General features: G+C 48.5%; 6 protein-coding genes across 6 annotated transcripts, besides 2 other annotated features; 3 read left to right on the forward strand and 3 right to left on the reverse strand.

Moving 5' to 3' along the window:
• Positions 1-581: 581 nt before the first annotated feature.
• Positions 582-1044, forward strand: FPSE_00424 (uncharacterized protein; the record flags this gene model as incomplete). Its single annotated transcript, XM_009253544.1, has 3 exons — positions 582-742; positions 810-933; positions 988-1044. The coding sequence occupies 3 exons, from the start codon at positions 582-584 to the stop codon at positions 1042-1044; spliced, it is 342 nt and encodes a 113-aa protein (XP_009251819.1).
• A 601-nt stretch (positions 1045-1645) lies between these two features.
• Positions 1646-1676: a repeat region.
• A 754-nt stretch (positions 1677-2430) lies between these two features.
• FPSE_00423 (uncharacterized protein) lies at positions 2431-2988 on the reverse strand (the record flags this gene model as incomplete). Its single annotated transcript, XM_009253543.1, has 3 exons — positions 2431-2496; positions 2554-2870; positions 2931-2988. The coding sequence occupies 3 exons, from the start codon at positions 2986-2988 to the stop codon at positions 2431-2433; spliced, it is 441 nt and encodes a 146-aa protein (XP_009251818.1).
• Positions 2989-5643: 2655 nt separating this feature from the next.
• Positions 5644-6378, reverse strand: FPSE_00422 (uncharacterized protein; the record flags this gene model as incomplete). The annotated part of the gene is made up of 2 exons (XM_009253542.1): positions 5644-5989; positions 6047-6378. 2 exons carry the CDS (start codon positions 6376-6378, stop codon positions 5644-5646), a joined length of 678 nt encoding a protein of 225 aa, XP_009251817.1.
• A 474-nt stretch (positions 6379-6852) lies between these two features.
• Positions 6853-6878: a microsatellite.
• A 471-nt stretch (positions 6879-7349) lies between these two features.
• FPSE_00421 (uncharacterized protein) lies at positions 7350-8032 on the forward strand (the record flags this gene model as incomplete). Its single annotated transcript, XM_009253541.1, has 2 exons — positions 7350-7415; positions 7466-8032. The coding sequence occupies 2 exons, from the start codon at positions 7350-7352 to the stop codon at positions 8030-8032; spliced, it is 633 nt and encodes a 210-aa protein (XP_009251816.1).
• Positions 8033-9266: 1234 nt separating this feature from the next.
• Positions 9267-12346, forward strand: FPSE_00420 (uncharacterized protein; the record flags this gene model as incomplete). The annotated part of the gene is made up of 4 exons (XM_009253540.1): positions 9267-9518; positions 9573-10021; positions 10069-11761; positions 11810-12346. The coding sequence occupies 4 exons, from the start codon at positions 9267-9269 to the stop codon at positions 12344-12346; spliced, it is 2931 nt and encodes a 976-aa protein (XP_009251815.1).
• Positions 12347-13426: 1080 nt separating this feature from the next.
• Positions 13427-17145, reverse strand: FPSE_00419 (uncharacterized protein; the record flags this gene model as incomplete). Its single annotated transcript, XM_009253539.1, has 2 exons — positions 13427-13863; positions 13914-17145. The coding sequence occupies 2 exons, from the start codon at positions 17143-17145 to the stop codon at positions 13427-13429; spliced, it is 3669 nt and encodes a 1222-aa protein (XP_009251814.1).
• Between the last annotated feature and the right edge of the window lie 764 nt (positions 17146-17909).

The following is a 17909-nucleotide window of genomic DNA, read 5'->3' on the forward strand; positions in this document are numbered from 1 at the left end:
ATAACATCGTCTGGGTTCCACAACAGCTAATGCTTACACGAGGAGTTGCTTAGTTGGGGCTAACGCGGGGCACGCAAGTGGTACATCAAGAGCTTCTATTGGCATTGGCATTGGCATTGGCAGCAGCAAACACCTAACATTAGGTCCTTGTGCATTTACTCGAAATACGGTGACGTACGTGGTGGATGCAAAACATGCAGGAACGTGAAGGAATAAGACGAGCAACTTCCAACCTGGCAAAGCATTTAGAGGCTGAATTTTCTCTTCTGGTTGGTCGGATTAATGGTAATGGCTGGCATTGAGCCCCGCGGTGCAAGCACGCACCTACCCACTTGCCCGCCTTGTAGAGCATGGCTATGACGTAGGTAGCTCTTCTCATCAAGCTACATTCGTCACTGCTCCCCTCGTTGAGCTACCTTTTAAACCTCCGAACGTGCCTCTCCCCCTCACTTCTTTTCCCCTCTTCATTCTCATCCTTCAAAGTAACACCACCTCGATACTCAATCATCAAAAGCATCAACGACTCTTTCACGTCGATCACACCACCAACACAACAACCTCCCTCCATATAATCATTCACAATGGCTCGCGGCGAGACTCAGCAGACCAAGGTCCACTTCAAGGGCAGCGATGACTTTGTCATCTTCATCGACGATGTCGAGACCTACCAGAAGTGGAAGACCGACAAGAGCGTCCCCCTGGCTCACTTCATCTCCTCTTTCAAGATCTTCTGCACACACGGGTAAGTCGCGTTCAGAAAGGGCACAGCCCAATTGCATGATATGATATCGAAGCTAACACCACATCAGACAAGGAGCCCAGGGAACACTCGATGCAGCTTCCAAGGCCGCTCTTGAGAACGAGTTCGGCACCTCTGTCGATGACGATGTCATTAAGCAGATCCTTGAGAAGGGCGAGACTCAGAACACTGAGGTAAGGCATTGCCCTTACACATTACAACAAACTTATCACTGACATTATCTATAGTTCCCCGAGCGTCAGGGCAGCAAGAACGACAGCAAGGGTCCTATGATCTCCCACTAGAAGAAGCAAGGTGCCAAACGATGTACCATGCAGCGGGCGTTAGGGTTTTTCTCAGGTTTAGCGCGAAGTCGAGTACGACAAACAGGGCGGTTGTCTTGAGCAACAACATTGGCCTCATCCGAAATGGTTAGAGATTGTTGTTGGGCAGGTAGCTTGGTCCACGATCATAGTAATAGGTGGTCGGGATCACTAGCATCTCAACGATCTGATGCTCTGAGAGACGGGCATGATTGATGATAGCGCCTCATAAATTACAACAAGCCTTTCATATTTGACCATCACTAATGGTGTCCTATTCGTTTATTTATGTTCTCGTTGTGAGGTGATGAGATGTTGTAGTGATGATGTATATGCTTTTCCTCTGCCACACAAGTGGACACCGATTGGAACAGATATTGTCACAAAGACGCTCGTCATGTTGGTAGTGTCTTCATGTGGTACACAACCGTACGTTCTTTTGCTTTTCATAGGCCAAATATCATTCAGCCTGTTTTACTATTGGTAATTCCATTTCATGAAGTACAATCGCAAATGCATCTCATAGTCAGCATGTGCATTTCATATTATTCATTAGCTAAAGGGTGTTCAAATAATGTTTTCCATTTTATATTTATTTATTTTTGTATTATATACACCGTAAAGGTTGCACTTTTTGCAGGTGAACATGATCCATGCCTGTTCGTAGTTATAAGCTACCTGTCTTACACTTATCAAAATCATAACACTATATAGCAGCCTGCCTATAACTATATCAATAGATCCGACAAGGGGTGTTTCGGAAATTGCACCCAACAAGGCATCGTGGCCACCTGTAAACAGATCCAGTTTCGGTTCGCTTAAGAAAGCCCTGGCTGTTTCATTGAGTTTTAAACATCACGGCTGGCGTCTTTCCGGCTTGGCTTCGGTAAACAGCCAAACAACGTCCAGATACATGTGAGAATTCTTTGAAGATATTTTGGTAGTATTAGGTTCTATTTTTTTTTTTCGGTAGGCTGAAATCTCTGGAGCCAGTGAATGAAGTATCCTCCCCAGTGCCTCGCCTTCCGACCACACGACGTTCATCTAGAACCGACGGCGAATAATGTCTTCCTATCCCAATATCCTCCACCAACGTCACCACGTTGGTCATGCCAATGTAATACCAAAAATCAAATCAAGACTCAGTCCAACCATCGATGCAAGATCGTTCGCATAGCGTGTAGTACTGAGTCGTATATATATCATGAGATCGCTAAACGCCGTAAAGGGTATATATATATATATATGTAGTGCATCGTCTCTGAGAGAATCGAAGCCCAGAAGATGTTCAACCAAGAACTCGTTCTGTACCTCGCCTGTGTATTTTAGTATGTATGTGTATAATACATTCATGCTGGGAAGTCTCGACTATGCACGAGATTGTCCGCCGCTGCGTCCACGAGTGGGAAGTGTCCAAGGCTTTGCACATATCATCTATGACAAAGTATGTTAGTTCGTGTTAAGAATGTCAAGACAGGAATCGAAACTCACCTCTCCTTCGCTATAACCCCAGAAATAGACGACCATGCCGATGAGATAATAGATAGCGGAGTTTGTGCCTTGATAGATGAGGGCAGCGCTGAGTGCCGTGAGCGGAATGATGGCCAGCCGGAACTCAAGCGAGCGGTGGAGGGCTGAACCAGCGACGAAATTAAGAGGCCATTCAAGACATAGCATGGACAGCCCAAATATCAGATTTATTATCTGCAAAGCGGGAACGGGTTTTACTGCGCCGTCCAGAGAGCGTGTGAGGAAGTCCCAGAAGATCTTGGGCCAGAAGAAGCACTCGATGGCAGCCAAGACTTGGTCTGAAGGAGGAGAGTTAGTAAACGCGGGGGTCATCTCTTTTGAAAGAATAATAAACTTACAGGCTGCAGCACTCAAAACGATGAGGCGGGCCCAGTGGTTCTTGATGAGTTTTCCCATAATGGATGAGTAGTGATTGTCGAGACTGAATTAAGTTGCCTTGCTCTTTCTTTGTTGTCGATTGCCTGTTTCCTTGCGTCTTTGTCTTTTCCTCTCGTCGATTCGTGTTCTATTCGTATGCTGCTCCAACACTGCTGTCCGGGCTTGATTTTGATATGGTATTACAGACCGGCCAGCGGCGAAAAGAATGAACAAACGAAAGAATGAAAGAAAATTATTAAACGAAAGGTAACTGTCAGACCAGCAGACAGAAAGAAGCGAATGATCAGACAACAACGATGAAAGGGCGAAGGGCAGGTAATATCAACTGAGAGAGAGGGCCCTTGATGAATATAACGATGCGTTAAGGCTGATGTTGGCCAAGATAATGTGGATCAAGCGGATACTTGAGCTTTGAGACACTGGCGTGAGACGATATGTTGACGGATGGTTGTGAAGCCGATGATGTCGCGGAAGTTGGTTGGCAGATCCACGCTCTCGACTTTCTAGCATGCACACAACATTGTATAATAGTGTTGGTTTGGTTGTCTCTGGGAACGGTGGTGGCGATAGTTTCAAGGCCGGATCTGTCTCATCAAGTAACGGCTTCGTCTTGTCCCGGGTATTAGCTGCAAGATGGTATGAGTAGTCGAGACGATGATACTCAGGAGTCTTCTGAGACGTTGCAACGATTTCAAGATGGACCAGGGAGTGGGAAGGGGAGGGGAGGCTGTAAGTGGCATGGAGGGAAGCCTGAGACTTTTAAGAAAAGGCCAAGAAAATCGACGACGACAGTGAAAATGCGCCTCTCTCTCTTAGCATCGGAATTCTAGGCCAATACAACGCAGTCATGTACAGATGAGCCAGGGTCAACATGGGCCGTCGGGCCACGAGCCACGCCGTTTCTTGGGACCATCTTTCGAGGTGTTCGCCTCACGGGCAAGCAAGCGCTCTGGTTGAATACTTGCGGTGCGCTGTAGAGGCGGAGAAAAGAGCTAGGATGTTTAAGTTATGCGATGCAGCAGCTCGTCACAGTCGGACATCCCATCAACTTGGAGCTAAAGCGGGTGCTACCAGCCCCGAAGCTTAATGATTGGCCGTTTGGGTAGTAGGTGTGGCCAAATATCGATAACCTCACCGGTCGTAGTGGTGCGGAGGCTGGTAATTGGTGTTGACCTCGGCGGTTAGATGCCAGAGCAAAGCCAATGGGCGTGCTTTGCAGCCATGTGCGATCAAGAAGCATGGGCGGGTAGGGAGAGATGGTGCAGGGGTCGAGGGTTGGTGCAGCAAGCTAAAGCATGCCCAGGATAAACGAGGGAATAACTCGATCTGAGAGACGACGAGCTTATTGCTGTGTTATTTCCTTTGATGAGATTCATTTCGATGAACAGACTTTTCAGCCTGTCTTTGTTTGCAAAATGGGATGAACCTCCGATGCTTAGTTGAGACCGGTTGAGACAGCACATGGCACATGAAGCATCTGCTGGGACAACTGATGCTTGCAATGTTTTGACTTGCTGCTGGGGGATGAAGACCCCTGACCCCGGTTTTCCCTCCCGCCCACCATTTCTTTCTGATCCCTGCTCATGTAACCGCTGCTTGCAGAATGGATTCTTTTTTTATACCATTGATGCTTGCGCCAGTGATGATATACATCACAGTAGCATGCCCTGTCCAACAAACTCCCAGCGATGAGGATCTGGGGCAGATCTGGTGTTGGTTGACTTCAGATTGCACGTTGGTCCGTAGTCCAACGATCTATCAATATATGAGACACTCCGCCCCCAGATGAAAGCGCTTCTCGAAACAACCTTTCTTCGTTTGTTGGTAGAGATCCCGAATGTTTGGATCAAGTACTTGTTATTCACCACAACTCCAACACCATTCTTCATCACTTCATATGGATAGCGCCATGTTTGCTTCCTGACCGCAACGTCGAACTAGTGACACTTATCACTCAGCTCATGCCACTTCAGATAATAGCGCCTTGGTTTTTTACTCAGTCACCATACCAGTCAATACGACAGTTTGTGTGATTTGCCCCCAAACTTGCAAGCGAATGTATCGGTCTCGTCCGATAGTGCGTGATTACTCAAGCCTGAGGCCTGCCATCAGCATACAAGCCCGATTCACAATGTCGCTGAACTCACCCGGCGGTTGCAAAGTCACTCTGGTTGGCTGAGCAGCCCACTAACCAAGTAAAGCGGCCCCATGCATCACTCCGCGTTGCCAGGTGGATATATGCTGATCCATTGATTCCTAAGAGCGGTTGGCGAATCGAAGACTTTGAGCTTGTGACTGTTCCTTTCCACCAACTCTTTCTGTCGAGCAATTATGAGTGGTCAACCATGTAATCCATCAAAACTGTAGTCGCTGTGGCTTGTCCCTGGCGCTTTTGTCTCAGATGGCTTCACAGCACGACTCTAGTAGACTAGTTAGTTCCAGGGTTCATGGCCCGAGTCCTTGGGTGGGTGATCAACTTGAACGATTGTTGGGAAGATTCTATTCCGCATTGGACAATAATCATGCTATACCCCTTGATACATCCCAATCGCCTGGTACGCATGCTCATCGTTACTGCCCGATGCCTTGGGATAGGTATCAACCAACAACCAACAGTCACCCTGCATATTTGTTCCATATTGCAAATCGTATGCATTTCATGGCCAGGTCTACTTAGCCTTGGGCCTTGGAAAAGTCGTTGGTGAGAAATGATATAAGCCGTCCACCATCTTTACTACCCAGGTATTCACGAATGATAGCTTGACCATTTGGAAGAGAAGAACGGCTGGCAAAGTCTCCAAACCCAGACGTGATTTCTGTCAAGATATTGACTTGGTCCCTTGATAGCGCTTTCCCATTGACACACCAACGCACTAGATCTCGACTGGTGATGCTTGTATTGGCATCAGGTGGTGACCTTTCTCTGTTGTAGTCTTGCTGGAGCGATTCCAGACAGCCTGGCAATGCCTCGATTGTATTAATAGGGATTATCGGCATAGCATAGTCCCAACATAGCCATCTCGAGAGCGAGCAGTCAGTATGAATATCAATAATAACATGTGGGTGTATCACATACTCAGCTTGGACGTTGGAAAAGCCGAGCATCGAATCCTCGCCCTCCAAAAGCAATATCACAGCGACATGCTCTCCCCCTTCTATTAGGAACAGCCTTTCGACACGCGCCTTTCCTTCTTGAGACTGCAGCTCGTGCAGGGACGAGAGGATTACCTTGAAATCAACAGTAGTGGTGTTAGATGCAGTGATGGAAAACGTGATATCACATGCTTCTAGAGTAGTTTCTAAAAGATTTGTATGAGCAGTGTGCGTAACTTGTGGAGTGATCACTTCGCTTACAGACCTCTCCAAATAGGTGAGCTCGCCTTGAGGGAGGGAATCACCGCAGCCCATTCTTTTCGATGTCGCAAGGATGATGAAAACATTATTGGCCGAACCTTTGACGCGAAGTGAAGAGGTAACAACTTCGCATGGGGCGTAGGCCAAATGGGTGATGAGTGTTGTTGTTGCGGATGTTGGATGGGATGGACGACTGGAGTTGCTGCATTGCAGAACACAAGGAGATGTGGAAGGAGCGACCTAGCCCGGAGCACTCCTGCACATTACTACTACCCATGGAAGTTACCGGCAAGAGGTTTAAAATCATAGCTTCATATACTATATAGGTGAAGTTGCTACTATCTACTAACCTAGAGAGACAGGGTAACTACTAAGAGATTTAGAGCTGGCCCCCAAGACTGGAGTAGTGAAAACAGGGGGAAACACATACAATCTAGGTACTGATAGTAAACGACTGGAACAAGCACCGAAACACTAGAACGTGGCGAAAATAACCAAGTAAATCAAGTCCACAAGATTGCCATAAGATACCTACCTACCTACCTACCTACCTAGGTAGATACTGAGGTAGCTCAGGATTTTCAGTACAGAGTGTGCCGTTTTTTTTTAACTAGCCTAGCGTCAGGAAGTGGCTTTATAAAAAAGCAAAGCTACCTATCCTAGGAACCAATAAAAGGTTCGAGGGCTTTCTGGTAACTCAGTAGTTCCATCAACGCCAGTGCGGAATATCACAGCTCCGGAAGTGACGGCAGTACAGCAAGCTTGAAGAACTAGTCACTTATGTAATATTGTAATGCCCTTTCTATTGATATCCAATCCTGCTGGAGTTTTATATTGATCGTGCAGCAATCTCCTTTATTTAGCGTTGGACATTTCACATGCTTTTGAAGCGCTAATTGATCAATTAATGATCAACGGCCCTCTATCGTCAAAGCCCCACCACCACCAAATATTCAACATCTAAACCAACTTGGCACAAGCAGCTACTCATCGTGGAGCCAAGACTTCCCAAACCACCATCAGCCATGGTTCCCCTCCCCCTCTTCAAGCTTGCATCACTGCTTGTGAGACATGTCTCCAAGTATGGCGCGGTACAAACCTTGGTTTCCCTCATGGAGATGACATGCTGACAACGCAACAGAACCACATAAAAGCTCAAGCTCATGATCACCCTCGATTCCGAGCGTTCGCCGCTCGTTATGGACAATACATGCATCAATTGAACATGCGGGTGTCGGTTGCATTATTACGAGACCCAGAAGCGGAGCGAAGAGCAAAGGAAAAGGCCGCGGCACCGACAGTCAAAACCGAAGACCAGCAGAAGCGCGACGACCAACTTAAGCAGAAGCCAGAAGTCATCAAGAGCGGTTTAACCTTTCAAAATATATGGCGACGAAAATTCAGGTCGCTCCCAGAAAATAAGGCAGTGGATTTGTTCGCTGACGTTATTGGCGATGCCTTCATTCTCTCGGTGGCCATCGCTCTTATTGTCTACGAAACTTGGAGGACATCGAAGAAGCCTGATATCAACAAAATGCGAATAGAAGAGCTGGACCAAAAGTTAGAAGACCTCAGGAAGAGGGAGGAGGAACTAGAGGAGGCGGAAAAGAAGCAGAAGGAACGATATGAAAGCTTGGAGGAGGCTCTGCGTGGACTGAAGGATCCCAAAACGAAGCAGCCCTTCTTCCCAACGTTGCAAGCCTCATGAGGCATTGAACCCAAAAAGGAACCGAAACCTCTGGATGGAGCATAACCATGTTCCATCCCCAGAGAGGCTTCTACTCAATAGAGCTTCCTGCGGACGAGAAAGCCAGGATCTGCTTGGAAATTCGTTGATAATGAGATGCAGCAACCTTGGAATTCGAATACCCGAGAGAGACCTACCATCAAAATTGAAGCAACGGACAGACAACGCCTGGCCACCCGGGGTATTCACGGCCTTTGAGCATACCTATTTACTTGTTGTATACCACCTCTTCTTGAATGAATTAGACAGCTATGACTTACGACAAGTCCTTATAATAGACATCCACAACGATACGAAAATCGATTCTTTCAAGTTAATATTAACTACCGAGGTACCAGGGGACTACAGGAACCTTAAGATCTAAGCTGAACATATTAACAAACAGACTGAAAGCGGGCCAAAGACGGTATAGATTGGTCAGCTTGTATCTCTTGAAGGTAGTCAAGCTTTCTACAACTCCAAGGTTAATTGACCGCCCCCATCTCCATAGCCACCAAGGCCAAACAAATACCAGGTATAGGTTAGTAGGTAACTTAGTACCTGTCGTCCTCGAAAGATGATATTTCTCTGATTGGTTAAGATGTGGTTTGTATAGAGTGTGGTGTTATTTCATTGGCTGGTGGCGCTCCACTGGGCATTTTTGGTTGTCAACGGCAACAGTCCTCTGAAGAAAGTACACAAACCAACTCAATCGGCTGTGGCTTTATGACCTTGACTTTTCTTCGTCCAGCTTCACGCTTCGGTTGCTTTTTTCAGATACTGACCCGCAGGCTCACAAAAGGCGTCGCCTCAGCTTTATCATTGCTTAATGCCCTGAGTTCTGTTTTGCGAGCAGGCGACTACCGTTCCTTATCTTGCATGTTGCCGTCGCGAGCCTTGTGAGTTTCATCCCCCTGTTCTGGCTTACTGTCACGTCTCCATCACTCAGGCTCAGACACACAATTGCCAAATCTCATCTCGCTTTGCGCGTGTCGCTAATTGTCTTCTGCAGCTTGACGCTCGCGATTCCTCAACGCGGTTGCTGACCTCACAACTTGCTCGACACACCGCCCACGATCCATCGACAACCCTTTCAGCATTCGACAACTAGCATCAGAGCGTTTTTATAGTAATGGCCCATAGGCTAGTGCCCAGAGGCGGCGTAGATTTAGACGCTTTGTCTCCAAGGGACGCCAACGTCCAACGCGTACCGAAAATGACAGATATCAAGACGAAAACCGCTGCGCAGCTCAAGGCTGTGAAGGAGAAGGAGCACCCTCCTCCTCCCCCGACAGAAGTCCCAGAACCACCAAGTGCTGATCGACCTGATGGCGCAACCTACCAGGTTGGCAAGATACTCGGAAAGGGTGGGTTTGCTGTTTGCTACAGTGGCCAGCTGCTCCCCACAAAGCAGCGATTTGCCCTCAAGATTGTGAAAAGCCACATGCCTCCCAAGATGGAGCAGAAGGTACGTAAAATGAGAGGAAAAGGGACGACAGGCAGCTCAATCTAACGCGTCCAGTTCCAAACCGAGCTCCAGATTCATTCAAAGATGAAGCACAAGAATGTCGTCCAGTTCCTGCGGGCCTTTTCATACGAAAAGTGTACCTACTTGATTCTCGAATTATGCCCCAATGGTTCCCTGATGGATATGGTGAAGCGAAGAAAAGGACTCACTGAGCCTGAGGTCCGCTTCTACTCGGTCCAAATCGCTGGCGCGATCAAGTATATGCACAGCAAAGGCATCATTCATCGTGATCTCAAGATGGGCAATATCTTTCTCGATTCCCAGATGAACGCAAAAATTGGCGATTTTGGACTTGCCGCTCTTCTGGTGACTGGCAGAGATATGCATACCATCCGTCGAACAACTCTATGTGGAACACCAAACTACATCGCTCCTGAAATTCTTGAGAAGGGAAAGAAGGGCCATGACCACATGGTTGATATCTGGAGTTTGGGCATCATCATGTAAGACTAAAGGATTTTCCGATCGTTTACAAAGCTAACATTACAAGGTTTGCCATGTTCACATCCAAACCTCCCTTTCAATCTTCGACCACGGATGAAATTTACCGCAGAGCTCGAGAGAGGGATTACGATTGGCCATCTGCAGAGACATCTCGAAGATACATTAGCCAGGAAGCTAAGGAGCTAGTTGCCAATATGCTTCAGGACGCTGAAAGCCGACCGGAACCGGAAGACATCATCCAACACCCTTTCTTCACCTGTGGCTATATGCCCACCGAAGCAGAGATGACTCCTCGGCTGAGGGAAGTTCCACCGGAGCGTGAAGAGTTCTACGCCTCGCGCATGAGCAGCTCGCTTCAAGCACAGTCTTACAGAAATTTCAAGGACATGTGTCGGGACTGTGGCATTGGTCCTTTCGCCCCTGTACAGGTTGTTCACACGCAGACCTGGAAAGAAATGGCTGCCGAAGAGAAGGCTGGACTGACCCCTCTGATTCCACTCGAGGAAGGCATTGTGTACAGGCCCTTTGAAGAATGGCTTAAGGAACAACAGCAGATCAAGGCCAGATATACAGCATCGGTAGCGGCCCAGGCAAGCATCGCGACCGAGGATCCTCTATCTACCAGCCAAAGAGCGCCAGTAGGCCTGCTACGCCAACCCCCTCAGAGCTTCGCTGCACAACAAAGAATGCAACACAGGCCAGCCGGGCCTGCGCCTCCTGCGAAGCCTCGCCCTGCTCCGGAACCTGCACTTTCGACATCTCAGAGTGTACGGACAAGGACACGAAGAGAACTACCCCGGGAAGGTCCCCCGAGACCAACCGTCGAATCTGTTGGCAAAAGTCTGCGAACTTCAACTCGATCTGCACCCCCGGTCAGAGCAGCCTCTCAACAGCCCCCAGAACGACAACTATCCGAGAGACCCACGCTTGACCGTCAGACATCCGCTCCAGCTACTACCGCTCCCCCTGCGCCAGCTGCAGCACCCAAGAAAGAGACCATCGGGATGCGTCCAGCAACATTATTTGGCGCTTCTGAACGACAATCTAGAATTTCGGGCACTAAACCTGACATGATATTGGATCGTTTACGAGCCCTCGACAAGGAATTGGAACGAGCTCTTAACTCGAGGTCGACTGCCATTGTCAAGTCGACATCTATCACGCCACCTCATCCTCATGTTGTCGTTAAGTGGGTTGACTACACCAACAAGTTTGGTCTAGGATACATCTTGAACGACGGTAGCGTCGGATGTATTCTTCGAGATATTCCTACTACGGAAAATGGCAAGGCAGCCCTGCTCCCACCCGCCGGAGTTTTCATCCGTGGTGCAGAGAGGCACATTATTCGACGTGAGGATGAGACGTACGACGACAGAAGTCAACCTCTACCCATGACCGAGCCCATCAAGTTCTTTGAGAACAATGGCGAAACTGGACTCTCAGAAGTAGTTGTTTCTCCTGAGCAATTCCGAGTGTCGGTGAACGAGGATGGAACTGCTGGCAAAATGCAGCCGGGTAAAGACATCTTCCAACATCGAAAGCGCGAGAGAATTATCCTTTGGAAGAAGTTTGCCAACTATATGATTGCATATGGACGGGACGATGTTGCGCCTGTTGAAGAGACAGACCCAGCTGGTGCCATATCTCCAGGACAAAAGGGCACAGTAGCTGAATTGGTTACATTCTACCAGCGCTTTGGAGATGTTGGATGCTGGGTCTTCTGTGATGGACATCTCCAAGTAAGTGACACTATTTCAGAGAAATCTGCAACGTACTAACCGGCGTAGTTCAACTTCCCCGACCACACAAAGATTGTTCTCGATGCTCAAGGACAGTGGTGTCACTTCTGGCATCTCCCTCAAGATGCTGCGGAGAGACTTGCCGCAACCGGTACTATTGGTGCCGCTGCTCTCGATGACCGGGCAATGTTGTCTTATCCTTTGCAAACACTATTGAATTTCCATAAGCCTGCCGCTGCTCGTACTGCTGCTTCTCGTTCGGCCAAGGCGCCAGCGCGCACGCGTCTTGAAATTGCCCCTGAGTTACAGGGCATTCCCGCTGCAAATGACTTTCGCAGGAAGATTTCATTCATAAGGGATGTAGTAAGGGAATGGGTTGCGAATGGAGGCCTGGGCAACAGTCAGATGAGTCGAGAGTCCCGTCTCCGCTGGGGTGGGCACAGAGAAACCATCAGCAGTCACGCACCACAAAAGCATGTTTGGGTAACTGTTGGAGCTCGATGGGGTGATCAGCGAATTTCGACCTATGTCGACTCTCGCAAGCCTTGGGAGCTTGGTGAGGACGTAGATTCATCCAAGAAGTGAAAGAGTCATGAAACGGCATGAGCAGAGCGAGGCGTTTGTTAATTTCTTGTTGATGACCATCATGAACAAATGATGCATTTCATGTAGGGCTATTGTACAGAGTCGTTTTGGTTTTTGGCGACCTGTAGGCGTTGCGCAACATGCATGGCGGATTGGAGTTTGGGCTTGGCCGAGTTTGCTTTTGCTTTTGAGCCTAACAACCTATAATGGCAACTGTTTTCGTCGGAAGTATTTTGGCATATGAAGATAGGGAGTTTAAGCATTTATCTATTGTATAACAGTTTCACCTCGTCTTGTCAGGACTTGATTATGGTAACCACTGTCTCACCATTCATCACTGCCAATTATTTGTAGAGTCTCTTCTGCCTTTGTCCTTGGTATACTACTCGGTCTCTGCAGTGTTGATTAAACCTCTTTTGTAAGCAGCTTTGCAAGTGAACTGGGGATGCGTCATGCTGTCATTACGGAAATAGGAGGAGACGCTGGTTCAAAGTTCTAGGATATTCTGCCGTAATGCTCTAGCTGCAGCCCATAGAAGTGTCAAATGCCACACATTTTTTTCGTATCAATGTTGCACTGACGAAAGATTTGGAGCCAACCACCAAGGTCATCGGCCTAATATTCATCAAGACACAACTGGATCAACATTGTTTAGGCTAGCACAATTGCCGCTACGAACGAGAACAAAATCGTTGAGTTGTTCCTGGCTGAGATCTGATTTCAATGGCCAAGCCACAGAGAAGACGTGATAATGAATATTGCAGTTCATATCTGAAGACTGGGTTGTTCTCCTTCGATCAGATTATCTTAACCCAACATAGCCACATCACATCACGTGGAGCATAACTTCTTTACTTGAAAACAATCAGATTATCCTATTCGCACATGGCCGCTGTCATAACGCCTTCTCCAGCTGACTCTATACAAAAACAGGTTCTGTCACCGACGCTTAGGGCATCAAAACATAAACACGTCGCCTGAAGAATGTCACCCCGTATTACAAATATGTGCGTGCATACCATCGTCAAAAATACCCTTCGTTTTCAAAATGCCTGGATCCGTAGCCAAAAGAGCACAAAATTAAGCATCAGAGTAATACTCCTCATTATACTGGTGGCCTGGAGGGCTTGTCCAGGTTTGTCCACCACCACCGATCACGTTTTCGCGCGAGCCCCAGTAGCCGCTTCTTGACCGCTTGTCGCGCTCAAATTCGGCCCATCGCTTCATAGTGATTTTGCTGCTGTCAAATTCACCCTCGTATTCAAGACCAGCCTTCTTGGTCTTCTCGCCAGCTGTCTTTCGGGTTTCACCCCAGGAAAAGTCATCGAACTTCCAGAATGCATAAGTCGGTAGGACAAAGTTCCAGATTGGCAATGCAAGCAGGTAGATCAGCATCCACACGATGTAAGACCACGAGTGGGCTGTGACGATAACGAGTAGACCAGGCAGGCCAAGAATCAGGCCCAGAAGTACAAGAGGAATGATTTGGGGTGGTGAGTTGATGATCGAGGTGATAACTAAAAACCTGTTAGAGACTGGGACAATGAACGGAGGCTCAATTACTTACCAACATAGAAAGTGAACGCAATGGCAGCGGGTAGGACCAGAGTACCAACCAGTTCGACAAAAATGATGAACTGCATAGAGAAGCAAAAGGTGCCGCAAAGATCACGGACCAGAACCAGTTCCATGAGGTTGTGAATAGTCGAGTTGATCCATCGGCGTCTTTGAGAAAGAAGAACCATGAACTCATCGGGGACAGTTGTTTTACACACGGCCTGTGGAATGAATACCTGCTTTCGCTTGGGGAATGTTCGGAGCATCAGAGTTGTCAGGAAGCGATCCTCACCCAGGAGATACAAATTCTTCTCGTGCAAGGTCTCAACCACGTTCTCGGAGTAATGCTCGACAATGTCGGGGTTGGCCAGGATGGGAACCCAGTAGTTGTGGCCACCCTTGGGGGCCTTGATGCGATACATACAGAAACAGCCGGGCAAGCAAGTAACACCACCAAAGACAGATTCGAAAGACTTGGCAAGATGATGGGAGACAAAGTACTCAAACACTTGAATGGCTGTGACCCAGCTGTCTCGTTTGTTGGCAATCTTGGTTTCACCGCAAAGACCCATGATCTCAGGATCCTTGACCATAGCAGAAATCATGTGAGTCAAACTGTCCGGGAATACCTTTGTGTCGGCATCAACCATGAGGATAATTTCGTAATAGTCTGGCGAGATGCCAGTCACCTTCCATAAACCGTTGAACATTTCGTACTCGAGTTCTGTCATTCGTTCATCAAACATGACCTTTTGAAGGAAAGACATGAGAATGATCTGACTGTCTCTCTTTCCACGGTTACCAGGCTTCGACTTGGAGGCTTCGTCGGGAGTTCCACACTTGACAACAACCATCATGGGCACGCGTTGTTGACGATCAGCAGGGATGCGAGAGTTCTTGCCATAGTCATAGAAACCACAATAGATCTTGGCCATGTTGTGTCGCTTGGAACCACTGGCAACAGCCACGTATGAGAACGGCTCAACCATGTCGGGAGGAATGGAGTGGTCCTTCAGCATACCCAAGCAGACATCCGGCGTCGACATGGTCTCGCCTTGGCCCTTGATGATACCATCGCAAATAACGACGATGACCTTGTGGCTGTTGGGATAATCGGTAGTTGCAATGGAGTCCAGAGTAGTTCGGATACCTTCTTCTCCTTCAGAGTACGCAGTAACCAGGCACATCGTATGAGCCAATGGGAAACCAAAAGGCATCCAGTCAGAGGGAGGCTGAGGAACCACGGCATCATGAATGAAGCCAGCAGGGCCGGGACCATCGGTAGGTGTGCTTGAATAGGGGTCGGTGCGAAGGAAGCTGGCACGGCTATCATTGCCCTGCTTGAACATGGAGTTTGGCGTGAGTAGTTGGTTTGAGGTACTTTGGCTGGCCATGGTTGTTGGCATGCGTCGCCCGCCTTGCGACCTGATATCGGGACCACCAACAGATGAGAATCGAGAGGTGGTAGGGAGAAACGATGCGCGTTTGCTACTTCGGTCCGACGAGCCGTAAACAGTGCTTCCGACATCACCAGGCAATCTAATAGGGGCGCGGTAAATATCCTCTGACCAATCTTCAATCTGCTTGTTGCGCTTTCTGCGGTCGGAGCTCTGAGACGTCTTGGTTGGCGCATACTTGCGGCAAATGAACCATTGGAAGATGATGGCCAAGAAAAACCTAACACCAACAACTGAGAGAATAAGAGCTAGCGCGCAGTAAAGAACAATCTTGGAAGCAATGCATCCGATTGTCTCGGTATCGACAGATCCAACCTTGATAATCTCCTCGAAACACTGCGCATACTTCTTGTCTGAGGAAGACTGGAACATGCGAGTGACATCGCGGCCCCGAATAGCTTTGTTGACCGGCGAGTTCTTGTCTCGGAGCTCTGTAAAACGCTTGGGAATGTCAACCTGAGTTGAGTTGAACCATTTGAGAAGATCGAGATCCAGGACGTTGCCAGAGTAAACGATGAGGTTGCGAGAGTTGTTCTTGATGTCATCCCAGGTGAAATACACATCTGCAGCACCCTTCAGGTCGAGATAGAATGCGTTTCGAGAGTCGAGGGTCGTGTGGCAACCATAACCAGAATAATAGGGTGTGGTCGTGTTAACCTTGCTTGAGCCGTCCTGATTAAAGGTTTTGCAAGGGAAGTACCAAGCCAGATCGCCGTCGTCATTTGTAGGGACATCCGAGCCTTTAGCAAGTGTAATCAGGCCCTTGCATCGGCCGTTGACGTTCTGGAACAAAAAGCTACCATCCTTGCCCGCGTTCTTCTCTGGGAGATCGTAAAGAACATTGGGGCCCAACCCGTCGCCCCGAAGGGGCATACCCTGTGCTGGAGGATGATGCGATTCGGACAAGTCGTAGGCAACACCATGGAAGATCATGTTACCGCCGTCAACCTTGTTGACGCGCAATCGCTCCTGAGGAGCACCACAAACGGTGGCGGTGAATCCGAAAGTGAGAAACCCGACAATGGCCATAATGATGAGGATGATACTGATGAGACCCATCTTTTCACGCCAAGCTCGCTGTTGCGCCCTTGTTGGCATACCACAGCACTTCATGATGAAGCCAGGGGCCCAAAAGGTGACGATTGCACAGTAGACATTCCAGAAAGTAGGCGGCCGAAGCTGCTCCTCGATTCGCTTGGGCGGTTTCGAATGGCGCCTCGATTTTCTCTTTATCTTACCTGACTTTGTGCGATCTGGTGTAGGAACAGTGGATGCAACAGCAGCACTCTTCTCGTGGTCGCCACTAACAGTTCGCCTTTGTCGTGGAGAACCGTCAGAGCCGCCCTCGTTGTAGTTCGAGTTGGTCCGCTCTGTTGACGCTTCAAAGTCCTCATATATGGGGTCGTTTCCTGTTGAAGACGGCAGGACATTCATATGAGCAGCGTGCTTGTGGTAGTGGTAGTTCCGGTGGTCTCTATCAATTCTGTTTCTCTCAGGACGAATCAAACTTCTTTTCCGAGAAATGGGCTGTTCTAGACCGGCGCGGCGCGACTGGCCATCGGGGGATGTGGGCGACAGAGGCATGCTCTCTGTATTCGAATTAATACCGATAGATTCAGCGAAGGAGGAACCGGATTTCCCACGTTGGTGTGAAGCCTGGTTGTCTACTGCATGATAACCGCCAGTCTCGATGTCGACTGGCCTCGAGCGTCGCGATGGTGAGTTGCGGTAAACACTGCGCTGATTGTAGGCCTGACTTGCGCCCGGCCGTTCAGGAAGAGACATTGCACTGGCAGAATAATGTTAGAATGAGTTAAACTGCGAGGTCGAACGTGGGAGGCGTTATGAGGCTGAACGCCTTGAAGTTGAGGGAGGAAGTGAGCAATTATCGGTGAGGTTGTTTGTCCATCAACAACAGAAAAGGGGAAACGCGACAGCAAGAAGTTTAACGTCAAGACAAGACAACATCAAAGTCTGGTGTGTGTTCGAAGCAGACCAGAAAATGGAGGGCCGAGTTGTGACGAAACAAGCTCGATGAGAAGATCTGCTACTCACAGGAGTGTTGTGGTTGTTACAACAACCTCTCTCGAGGATTAGGTTTGAGTTGGGAGTATCCCTGTAAAACTGGGAAGGTCTCTTAGGAAACGAGTAAGGTGAAGAAGCACAGGACACACGCAGTGCCCGGCCGGATGTCGTAAGAGTCGAGTTGTCCAAGCTCAGTGTGGAGAGAGAATCATGGATTCGAATGGGATTACAGCTAGAAACACTTTTTATCCAGTCAAATCGAAAGAAACAAAGACGGCGTTGTTTGAATTAGATGAAGGTTGAGCGATGTCTGGACGCTGGCGTGGAGCAGAACAGAGCGAGCGAGCGAGCGAGTGATGGGGCGACCAGGGTTTTTCGGTCTCGGTAGAAAAGAGCACTGTTGCAATAACTGCAGGGGACGACACTGAGCGATAAATGTCGTGATCAATGACGAGAGCGAAAGTGGGAGCGAAAGCGAATGCAAAATACAATGAGAAGCGACCGAGTCAACGTCCCTCGAGCGA

The sequence above is a fragment of the Fusarium pseudograminearum genome, chromosome 1 (assembly GCF_000303195.2).
Source record: "Fusarium pseudograminearum CS3096 chromosome 1, whole genome shotgun sequence".
NCBI lineage: Eukaryota > Fungi > Ascomycota > Sordariomycetes > Hypocreales > Nectriaceae > Fusarium > Fusarium pseudograminearum.